Source organism: Corvus brachyrhynchos, unplaced genomic scaffold (assembly GCF_000691975.1).
Source record: "Corvus brachyrhynchos isolate BGI_N302 unplaced genomic scaffold, ASM69197v1 scaffold3, whole genome shotgun sequence".
NCBI classification, from domain to species: Eukaryota; Metazoa; Chordata; class Aves; order Passeriformes; family Corvidae; genus Corvus; species Corvus brachyrhynchos.
Genome location: NW_008237619.1, coordinates 7462450 through 7473913, shown reverse-complemented (window position 1 = coordinate 7473913; position 11464 = coordinate 7462450). Strand labels below are relative to the sequence as shown.

Sequence of the window (11464 nt, the reverse complement as noted above, 5' to 3'; positions counted from 1 at the left end):
CAGGGCTGAAATTAACTGTACAGTGCTTATAATCTGTCAAGTATTAGTCATGTTGCTTAGTAAACTTATTCCCAAGGGTGTTCTGATGCAGTGGTAGTAGAGATGATGGAACAAGCTATTTTTCCCCAGCACTCCTCTGACTGTATCTTAGGTCTGCAAAACCTGACCTGAAGTTAAAGAGCTGGAGTTCTTCCTGGTCAAGGAAGACATGGGAGAGGGGAGTTTTGAGAAGTCTTTAGATACCAAAAAATAGAATAGAAATGGAAAAAAAAAAAAATTTTCATGGACAAAGAGACCAGAGGGCAGGAAATACTTGGTTTCAATTGCAGCAAAGGAAACTCCACCAGGACATTGAGCACACACAGATCTCCTGGGCTGAGAATCCCCATCTCCCATCTCTACCAGTGCTAACTTTATGGGGAAGGAAGGGCAGATCAAATCTCTCCCAGAGGCTTGATAAACTGATCTTACATTGGAGTGGGAGAGCACATGGAAGTGTTTCTGTGTGCGTGTCGTCAGTCTTCGTTTCACATTAGCTGTTCTTCATGGCAAGCAGCTTACAGCAGTTCTTCTCAAAGCTGACCCTCCAGCCTCACTAGGTCTGACTGTACCTGGTTATGTGACTTTCCCTAACCCTTCAAAAGGGCTTCTTGACTTTGTCACGAAAGGACTGCTGCTCTCTCAAGATGGGAGGCCTGTCATTCTGAAATGGAGTATTTGTCAGTACTAGATAATAGAATTATTTATTCTTTGCTTTCATATGAAGTTATGTGGAAGATGGGACTGGGCTGTGATGAATTCACTTCTATAATTTATTTTAAATATCCAGTCTTCTGTGGGTGTATGTTTTGATAGTTGTGTCTTTTCCTCAGCGAGCAGTGGCAGGAGATGCCTCTGAGTCTGCACTTCTGAAATGCATTGAATTGTGCTGTGGTTCTGTCAAGGAGATGAGAGAAAGGTATCCCAAAGTGGTGGAAATACCATTTAACTCCACCAACAAGTACCAGGTAAGCATGTGTCCTCTTGAAGGAGCGCTGCTGTGTGAAGCACTGGTGTAAACTTACACACAGTGTGCCTCAAAGCTTGTTCTGGCACCCAAATCTTGTCTAGCCTTACTTGTTTGAAGACTGCTCTATAAATCTAAGTTAACAGACCATAGTTACACTGTGTAAGAGCCTCTGGAGCTGCACTAACAGCAAGGTGTCAGCTGCTAACAGAGGATCAGACATGCTCTCAAGCTGTGTAGCAGTAGTGCACAGAGCGTGGAGTAACTCAAATCTGGGAATAGGAATGAACTACTGGGAAGTGGCCTTAAGAGGTGGCACTTGGATACAAAAAACGTCATTACAACACCTGCAGTTATATGGTAATGTTAAAGAATGCACAGATTTCTTAGTCTGTAAACCTCTTTAAAGTGTGGGTAAATGAAAACTGGAGCAGAATATCACAAATGGCCCTGAGCTGCCGTAGTTGCAAAACATTGGTGTTGATTATTTGTGTCCTTCACAGTACATGTTCATAGAACAAATTCATTTCTTCCACCCTTAGCTGTCTATCCACAAAAACGCAAATCCATCAGAATCCCGTTACTTGCTGGTGATGAAGGGAGCTCCAGAGAGGATCTTGGATCGCTGCAGCACCATTCTTATTCATGGCAAAGAGCAACCACTGGATGAGGAAATGAAAGATGCTTTTCAGAATGCCTACCTTGAATTGGGAGGCCTCGGGGAGAGAGTGTTAGGTAAGGAAAAACAGCCTTATTACATTGGAAAAGATTTGTCCTTCATGTTCGTGTGCAGTCCTCGCAGATTAAGTGAAGGGTCACTCTGTTCCTGCAGTGTAACCATATAGTGTTAAGGTCACTTCAGCAATTCATGTAGGAACGGTCCTGCCTTTAATCTCAAAGGCAGCCTGCAGGCTCTTGTCTTGCCCAGCAGCAGAGTCACGTGGATTAAAATGCAGCAAGGCATTTGGGACCTTCCATGGGACCACATGGTATTAGGTTTGTCCCACTGCACAAGAACCAGGCTGTGTCTGGGCACCTAGCAACAGCTGGTGGCTATCAGAATAGGAGCGTGACTCCTGTCTCAACAGCCCTGCTTAAACCTCTGACTAAGCTGCCCTGTTACTCTTGTGTAGCTGTTTGCAGAAGCAATAAGTGTTCACTCTCTCTGCCTCCTGATATGTAGGAAGAGAGTAAATGTGGGTTTGATTGTGTTACAGGATTCTGCCACTTGGCTCTGCCTGATGATCAGTTCCCAGACGGCTTCCAGTTTGATACAGATGACCTGAACTTCCCTGTAGACAAACTCTGCTTTGTAGGACTGATGTCTATGATTGATCCACCTCGTGCTGCTGTGCCAGATGCTGTTGGGAAATGCAGAAGTGCTGGGATCAAGGTAGTTTATTCCTGGGTTGAAAATTGCCTCACTTCATACCTGTGGAAATAAAGGGCTTCCCTGAGTTCCTGTATTGCTGTAATGTGAGTGGCTGAAGTAATTGTTCAAGATTTAACTACTACTGCTTCAGGCTTAATTTCTAAGTTAAATACAAATGGTTGTATGTTAATGAACTGAAAAATGAGTGAAACTCCAAACTGCTAGGGCACTGGCAGGTGTTGAGACCATGGTGTCCCATAGCATGTGATTTGGCTCAGGGCGTGTTCTGCATGTGCCACAGTACTAAGATCAGAGGGAAGCACAGGCTGGAAATGGAACTGGCTCCATTGGCTCAAGATGAACAATTTTTTGTCTTCCATCCACCTCAATCCCTTGCATACTGGTATTGGGTTACTGCCTGTACCTCAGACTTGCTCTGTGCCAGGGCTCACGAGTAGAACAAAAGACACGTGGCCTTCTGAGTGTAAGGGACCCTGCCTTCTGGGCAGTGCTGCTCTGCAGTACAGGCAAGGCTTTCACGGCAGTCTGTTTGCATTTCAGGTTATCATGGTTACTGGAGACCATCCGATCACAGCCAAGGCCATTGCCAAGGGTGTGGGCATCATCTCCGAGGGCAATGAAACAGTAGAAGATATTGCTGCTCGGCTCAACATTCCTGTCAGCCAGGTCAACCCTAGGTAATGACTGCGGGGGAAAGCCGGAGCTGTTCAAAGAATTAAGCATTTGCCTCTCTCCTTGCCTTGGATAATCCCTCAGCATCTCCCCCCGGACTTGAAAAGCTTGGCATTTGCTTAGCTCAGTGTATTGTGGCTCTTCAATGTGTATCATGAGTTATGTGAAGAATGCACAAGATTGTCTTAAATGTGCATGTCTCGTGTGTGGGAAGCAGTTAAGGGTAAGATTGTAGGGAGAGCAAAGGGAGCAGGACTTATGCTGGGTAGAGGAGTTGGCACACTAGTGCATAGCTACACGCAGGATAAATGTAAAAATGGAGCTCTTCCCTCTTAAGGGTTAATGCTGGCCTTCATAGCCTAGCTGGGACTGAGGCATCCTCAGAAAATGTGCCTTGGCATAAGCAGCCTGTTTGCAGAATGGCTGGGCTGTCTGCATTGCTTAGCTTGACCCAGCCTGTGTTTGGGCTGGAGGACAGCCATGCAGCTTATGAACTGTGAATAGAGACACCCTGTGAAATGGAATTGCTTGGGGTTTTTTTTTTGGTTGGGATTTTTTTTTTTTTTAATTTTGATGGTAACTTCAAAACCCAGCAATGCAGGCTGGGGTTGGCTGGCTGTATGACTGAGCAGGTCAGCAGCTGGCTCTAAGGATGGGGAAGGAATTTCTGGGTGATGTCAAGAGCTGCATGGATTGTCTCCTAGACCTATAAGGGATGGTATGCTGGGCTGGAGAGATGGTATTTTGCTGCAGCATGTAGGGTACCAAACCAGTCTAAATATAACACTGCATGCTTTTGTGGCCAAAGGGTGTAAATTAGTTGGAACTGGCATGGTGTGAATACTCTCTGTGAAGAACCATGTGTCATCAGTCTATTGCAAAAAGCACTGCCCGCAGAAGACAGCAGCATTTCTTGAAATGCTGGATGTTAACTACCTGAGCATGGGGTTCCTTTTTTGCAGAGAGGCCAAGATTTGTGGAAACAACTAGGCTTTGCCTTGATGCACTTTAGAAAGCTGTGGAAAGAATTAATCTGCTCATGAGGTTTTTTGTCTGTTGCTTGGTTCTGTCTTGTTGTCCTTTTCTTGGTGTTCCCCATCTACCGCTTAAATTTTGAGCATGAAACCTTTCTGCTGAGGCTGCTTGGATTAGTATTTAGTCATAGCAGAAGTTGGTCTTTTCCCAAGAGCACTGAAGAGCCATAGTTTTATGGGGCAAGCACAGCTAATGAAAAACTTCTTGTGAAGTAAAACACTGTCTCTTGTTTGCAGGGATGCCAAAGCTTGCGTGGTTCATGGCTCAGATTTGAAGGACATGACTAGCGAGCAATTGGATGACATCCTGCTTCACCATACAGAAATTGTGTTTGCCAGGACATCTCCTCAGCAGAAGCTTATCATTGTGGAAGGCTGTCAGCGACAGGTAAAGAGAGGGAGAATCAGGATGTCATATTAGAGAAATCTAATATGTATATGTAAACTACCAACCAGTTCTGCTGTTGCAGTGGTAGGGCTAAGCCTCCTCAGTGCCCCCCTGTAAAAGGGCCAGATTAAATCTGTCTGTCAGCAGCCTTCAGCTGTCAGGCTGCTCTACAATACATAAATATAAGGGTCTGGCAGGAACACATCTTCAGTTTGTACAGAGGCTTTCTTCTGATCCTAGAATGTTCATTAGTATACTTAATTCCTAAATGCTCTGGATGTGCCTGGGAGAGGAGGATTCAACATTTTCATGTGTTGTCCAGTGTTTCTTTTGGAGAGAGCAGCATGGTTCTCTTGATGAGCCTCATCAGAACAGGGAAAGGGTGAGAGGAGGGCAAGGAGGAACTGAGTTCTCTTTACAGCAAAGTGAAATAGTTTCTTGTGCTTCATCTGAAAGATAGGAGAAAGCTTTTCTGCCCAAAACATTTTACATGATGATTTCAGTCTTGCTGTTCCTCTTTGTACTAGGGTGCCATTGTAGCAGTCACAGGTGATGGCGTGAATGATTCCCCAGCCCTGAAGAAGGCTGACATTGGTGTTGCTATGGGTATTGCTGGTTCAGATGTCTCCAAGCAGGCAGCTGACATGATTCTGCTGGATGACAACTTTGCCTCCATTGTCACTGGGGTTGAAGAAGGTGAGTTTATGACTTGGGTGCAGTGGCAGTAAAGTAACATGCTTCAGCATCCCCTCTGACAGAGAGGCATCTGAAAGGCTCTTCTTTGAGCTTGCCTCTGAGATAAGAGTTTTCGAGGAGAGCAGCACTTTCCTTCTCTCTTCGGAGTTTTATTCCTTTCCATGGGTTCAGCATGATCCTTTGGGGTGGGTGACAGTAAGAAGCAGCTGAGTAACAAAAGCTACTTTGTGCTTTTGCCTAACACGTGACCTTACAGTCATCTTTGCCAGCTGAGTATGAGACATTTTCCCCCCCGATGGAGAAGTAGCTCTCAAACAGGAGCATGACAGAGGGTCCCTCCAGGGGCTCTTGATGTCCAGAAACCAAGGCTTAGTGTCCTACTGCTGTATGCAGTGAGCCCTGATTGCTGTGACGGAAAGTGTTACTCTCTGTAGGTGTTCCTGTGCATGGAGCATGGTCTCACTCACCCTTCCTTTTGCTGCACTAGCATTTTGCTGTTTGGTGTTAGCACTGAGGCTGCCTGTGAGCTGCTTGGCTGCCTTCTGCTGCTAAGTGAGAGTTACCCTGTTCTCTCTTCCCTGCCCCAGGGCGTCTGATCTTTGATAACCTGAAGAAGTCTATTGCCTACACCTTGACCAGTAACATTCCTGAAATCACGCCGTTCCTGATCTTCATCATTGCAAACATACCCCTTCCCCTGGGAACAGTCACCATCCTCTGCATTGACCTGGGCACTGACATGGTGAATATGGGGTTTTTTTTGTCTGAAGAAAAGATGTGGGTGTTCTTAGGTACCCTAAAGAAAGGACAGATGGATGGAAAATGCTTAAATACAGTTTTCTATAGTTCTGATTTAAAATAAGCGATCATCTGATACTCCTTTTATTCACATCCATCTCATGGCTCTTGAGTCTGAGGATTTTTCAGGTCTGTGCAGGGACAAACTGGGGATGGGAAGGGGGTAAGGCCGTTTTGGAATATTACAGCTAGAGCTTTTGGAGAGTGCTGTTTCTTGCACTGAATACATGGGACAGGGAAGGATCTATACAGTGGAGAATTGAAACTGTTCTAACAGCAGTCGTGCCATCCTCAAAGGTCCCTGCTATCTCCCTGGCATATGAGCAAGCAGAGAGTGACATCATGAAGAGGCAGCCCAGAAATCCCAAAACAGACAAGCTGGTGAATGAACGGCTGATCAGCATGGCCTATGGGCAGATTGGTAAGCTGCTCCGTTTTCTCTGGCATCTGTTTGAACTTGGTGGTAGCCAGGGTTGTACACAATCTTGAGTCAGTGGCTGCTCTGCTTATTTTGGTAGGGCTGAGGTTTGGGGTGTGTAAACCAGAACCTCAGGCTGTAAAGAACTTGCCTTGATTCTTCCCCCATGGCTTATTGCAGTGGCTTGTGCAGCTTGATCCATTGAATCGCTTTCACAGTAATTTTGTTTAATTGCACAGTGCTGTAAAGGAACTGGCTGACAACCAGCTCTCCTCTGGTTCAGACTTGTTCAGCAAGAACATAGATCCCATTGTTAGTTTAATTAGAAGTAAAGGATTCTCTCCAGCATATCCCTAAACACACAGCATTAGGAGCCTTGATTAAAGGCAGCTACAGAGATGTGCCCAGTTCACAGGATGGAAGCTCATGCTTAATTGCAGCAGACCTTGGGAACCTTCTTGACTGTATTTTGCAAGGGTTGGGGGTGGGCAAGGCTTAATGAGAATGCAAAGGGAGTTTTATCTTGTGTCCTTGAGTGTGGTGCCATCAGAGTACAGCGCAGAACAGAAGTAACTCTGTACAAGGTCAGGGGCAGAAGCTGCTCAGCAAAAGGGTTGCAGCTGAGTTTGATGTCAGTGTGAACTATTTCTACTTGGGTGCTTCTTGGAACACTGAGCCTCACAAGGAGTAATTTTTAAGGTGGTTGGGGTTTCCTGCAAGCTGTTGTTCTCTGTTGTAATTGCTCTGCACAGCATCCTCATCAGTTTTGTCACCCTTTCTTGCCTGTTTAGGTATGATCCAGGCCCTTGGAGGCTTCTTCACCTATTTTGTAATCATGGCGGAGAATGGCTTCTGGCCTTCTGGCTTGCTAGGGATCAGAGTTCAGTGGGATGACAGATGGATTAACGATGTGGAAGACAGCTATGGGCAGCAATGGGTAAGCTCAGAGGCTGCCAGCCAAAATATTAACACCTGCTGAAATGGCTGTGAGCACCAGAGAGCAAAGGCAGCATGTCTGAACAAATGCTCTCTGCTTTGTCTGCTTCCTAGACCTACGAACAGAGGAAAATAGTGGAGTTCACTTGCCATACAGCCTTCTTTGTCAGCATCGTGGTCGTGCAGTGGGCAGACTTGATCATTTGTAAGACCCGAAGAAACTCAGTCTTCCAGCAGGGGATGAAGTAAGTCAGGCTGTCTATGGAGGACTTAGAACTGGACTCTGTGTGTTCTCCAGCACACACCATTTTAGTCCTTCATCCCAGCAGTGTCTGGGTGTTTTGGCATAAGTCTTGACTGGACTGCCATGGTAGTGGATGAAAGAAGACTGGGTGCTCTCTTCCCTGTAGTACTTGCTTGTAGACTTGCAGTTGTCAGGCTGAGACTAAGAAGTGGGGGCTTCTGTTGGCATTGTCTGTGGGAGCTAGCCCACCTCAAAGGACACTTGACAGATAAGATCAAGAGATCAAGGCTGTGTGCTGGACTCTAAGTCTTGACTGGACTGCCATGGTAGTGGATGAAAGAAGACTGGGTGCTCTCTTCCCTGTAGTACTTGCTTGTAGACTTGCAGTTGTCAGGCTGAGACTAAGAAGTGGGGGCTTCTGTTGGCATTGTCTGTGGGAGCTAGCCCACCTCAAAGGACACTTGACAGGTAAGATCAAGAGATCAAGGCTGTGTGCTGGACTGTCAGAGATCTCATGGCATGAACCCCAGCCACCTCCTGAATTTGTGATGAAAGCAGTTGCAGGTTGACCTGATCATGTCTCTTTGAAGAGACATAAAAGACCATCATGGCAACTCTGCTGTTGTCTTGGATGGCCTGGTAGTCCCCACCTGATGAACTTCTGGGCTAGACTGGAATGTCTGTTTCCATTCACTCCCATGTGGCACCTAGGTGTTTTTTAGGATGTCATCTCTGAATGTACTTTGTCCCTGATTTCTTTCCTGTCTCTTCTAGGAACAAGATCTTAATATTTGGTCTCTTTGAGGAGACTGCGCTGGCTGCCTTCCTGTCCTACTGCCCTGGGATGGATGTTGCTCTGAGGATGTATCCTCTGAAGTAAGCATGATCATGCTTTTTGTGTAACAGATTGTACCTCAGAACGATAGTGCTTGGGTGGGGAGATGGATAAAAGTAGTAGTGATCTAGTGGAGCATCAAACCTAGTCTTAAGAGTTCAGGCTAGAGGGTGTTAGTGATCCTTTGCTGTCCTGTGGCATACCAGGGTTTCCTTCACTGTGTGTGGAATGTTTATGGGATGCCTGCCGTTCAGTGCCTCACTAAAAATCAGTGATACAACTTCAGTACCAGCGTGCTCTAGTGCAGCAGCCTCTTGCACTTATTTGCATGGAGAAGTTTTATGGGTAGGGTACTGCACCTCCAAAGAAAGCCAGTTGTATTGCTCTAAATCGTAGGCTGGATGACTCTTGGGTACGAAAGAGCTGCTGATGACGTCTTGTGCCTTTTTCCTGCATTCCATGGGAACAGAACAACTAGTAAAGGCTTTTAAAAGCTGCTACGTAGATGCAGATGACCAGTTGATGCACAGTAACTTTCCTAAGGGTTGGGAAGGTGCCAACATCTTGTGTTGCTCAATAGCATTGCAACATTTCATGGCAGGGTTTAGCCTTAAGCCAGAGGACTGTTCAAAGTTTGTGTCATGAAATCTTCATGGGAAAGAAATATTCTGGTACATCTTGCATTCCATTCCAAGTGTTGCCTGGAGTTGGGTGCTGCTGAAGTGTGAGCATTTCCTAACAAGGAAGCTGGCCTCTGCCCAGTGCCTGCAGCAGCTGGATGTTAGCACATGTAAATCATGAGGGAAACAATACAGTTCCATTGAGCAGGGCTCTGGGCACAAAGGTTATGTGTACTTAGAGGAAATACTGCTTGATTGGTATGTGGGGAGGTGGTGGTACAGAGATGAGCAAAGGTGCTATGACACACCTTTTGTTGGAATTCCTATCTGAAAGTGGACTAATCTATTGCAGCAGAAAACCTGGTAGTAATTCTTGGCTTGGAGAATTCTTGACTGAACCCCAGCCGCTGGCAAACTGGGTGATGCCAGCCTTCTTGCACTTGAGTGTGCCATCAAGTCAGAGCTGTGCCAGGCAAAGAGCATCTCCACAGCCTATGTTCTCACTGTCTCTTCTCCCAAACAGGCCGACCTGGTGGTTCTGTGCTTTCCCATATTCCCTCCTGATATTCGTGTATGATGAAGTCAGAAAGCTCATTATCAGACGCAACCCTGGTGGTAAGAATCTGCTGCTCTTCTGTGTGTTTCCTTCCCCACCTCTTCATGCTGCTGAGCTCTCCAGAAGCCCCAGCAAAGCTTGGGGACCCCCAAGCACTATTCAGGGGTGTATTTTGCTGTGTTTTCCCCTTCCTCAACATTAATTGTGCAGTTAGTTCAAGCTAAGGGTTTCCTGAGTTCCCTGCATTCTTCTATCCCCCCATTATATAAAAGTACCGATGCGCTGAAGTAGATGGAAAAGACTGATTAATGCTTGGATAGTTCTAGAAAGCTGGAAGAGGTCCTAAAGCTGCAGAACATCAATTTGGCAAGATTTTCCCATTGTGACAGGTCACTTATTACCTCAGGTGCTACAGTGCAAGTTTTCAAGAACCTAGAAGGAACTCCCATGACCTCATACTTGGTCTACCTTGAGACTAACTCTGCTTTCTCCCTCTTTTTCGTTTAGGCTGGGTGGAAAGAGAGACCTACTACTAAAAAGTACCTGTAAAACATTCCACGCACAGCCCATGCCACCTCTCCGCCATCTCCCCTGTGTGCATACTTTATCTTTGCAAGAGCAGAACTGTGCCTGGGCAGGAGTGAGCTGAAACTAAAGGAAACATGAAGAAAAATGGACTGGAGGAAAAAGCAAGGGGGAGGTTGGGGTGGGGGGAATGTCCGACCATCAGTCCAGGGGGATGAGAGTTTGAGTAGTTTTATGTGCCTTTATGTTTTTGTAAAAGGAAACCGAAGATTTTATATGTGGATTTTTACAAATAAAGATGGATTATAAGAGGATGCCCCCACATGGTCTTAGGTGGATGTTTTTCTCAAGGCAAAAACTGGTTCAGGGCAGCCTCCCCACCCGGCTTAGGGTGTGCTGGTGAGTGCAAGGGTTAGTCCCTGGCTTCCTGTTTTTGTAACAGGGAGGCAGAGCTGCTTGACCCACAGACAACAGCATGTGTAAAAGCCCCGGGGCACCTTACTGTAGCTGAGTGCTTGCTGTGACAAACTGTTGGCCAGCACTTGCATCTCACAGCCTAAAGCTCAGGAAGCTTCCTGGGCTCTGACTCTGCATCTTGGCTTCTTTGTGCAAATGTAGCATTGAGTGGAGAGAAGAGCTGGCCTGCCTTAAGGGGCTGTTTGCTGGGTTCAGAATGAGAACAGGCTTCTGCTGAACAGCACTTGGATCCAAGCAGCCTTGTTCTCAAAATTGACACTGATTTTCCTGCTTGCTTAGCCAAGCAAGGGATCGTGTTTCCTAGTGTCCTCTGTGCATGGCACTTGCCCCATCCTGATACTGGCCCATGCCTCCTGTGGAATGAATGCAGGGGCTGATCGTGGGTGCTGCATCTTCCACTTTTGAGAAGGCATTGCTGTTGTCTGGGGTCCAGGCTGTCTCTGTGAGCTGAAGTGAGTCATGCTGCTTCCCTCTGAGCATCTAACCTTTTTCTGTATGCTTTGATTTACTGTTAATGCCTGTATGGCTCACTTCTGTGAGAACTCTGTGAGAGAGCTGGCCTTTTGCATGTGGGCAGTCACCATGAAGTCGTAACTATTCATTGCTCCTAGTGCTGTTATGCTAAAGCTAGCTGGAGATGCTTCAAGCCCTGTTCCTTAACTACTGCTCTGTGCCCCTCTTAGATATGTGTCTACCTCTGCAACTGGTACAGCACTGAAAGGCCCTGCAATTAAAACTCCATGTTGTCATCCCTCCTTCCTCACAACTTTTTGGTTTTTTAAGGTGGTGTTTTAAAGCTGGGTTGCTTACCTCATGTACTGACTGAACCATATAAACTCAGAGAGCACTAGGGAGGGAACAAATGA

The 11464-nt window shown here is 46.3% G+C and overlaps 1 protein-coding gene across 1 annotated transcript in view; it reads left to right on the top strand.

The window, feature by feature from the left end:
• The window catches only part of ATP1A1 (ATPase Na+/K+ transporting subunit alpha 1), a 19477-nt gene extending 8113 nt beyond the window's left edge, over positions 1-11364 (top strand). The window contains exons 10-22 of the mRNA XM_008631741.2: positions 873-1007; positions 1549-1741; positions 2224-2399; positions 2940-3076; positions 4343-4493; positions 5021-5189; positions 5777-5931; positions 6285-6408; positions 7197-7342; positions 7456-7586; positions 8360-8461; positions 9564-9655; positions 10104-11364. Of these exons, the coding sequence (XP_008629963.1) occupies positions 873-1007; positions 1549-1741; positions 2224-2399; positions 2940-3076; positions 4343-4493; positions 5021-5189; positions 5777-5931; positions 6285-6408; positions 7197-7342; positions 7456-7586; positions 8360-8461; positions 9564-9655; positions 10104-10132 (1740 nt within the window). The 3' untranslated portion in view covers positions 10133-11364. The remainder of the gene's footprint in view (positions 1-872; positions 1008-1548; positions 1742-2223; positions 2400-2939; positions 3077-4342; positions 4494-5020; positions 5190-5776; positions 5932-6284; positions 6409-7196; positions 7343-7455; positions 7587-8359; positions 8462-9563; positions 9656-10103) is intronic.
• The last annotated feature ends 100 nt before the right edge of the window (positions 11365-11464 follow it).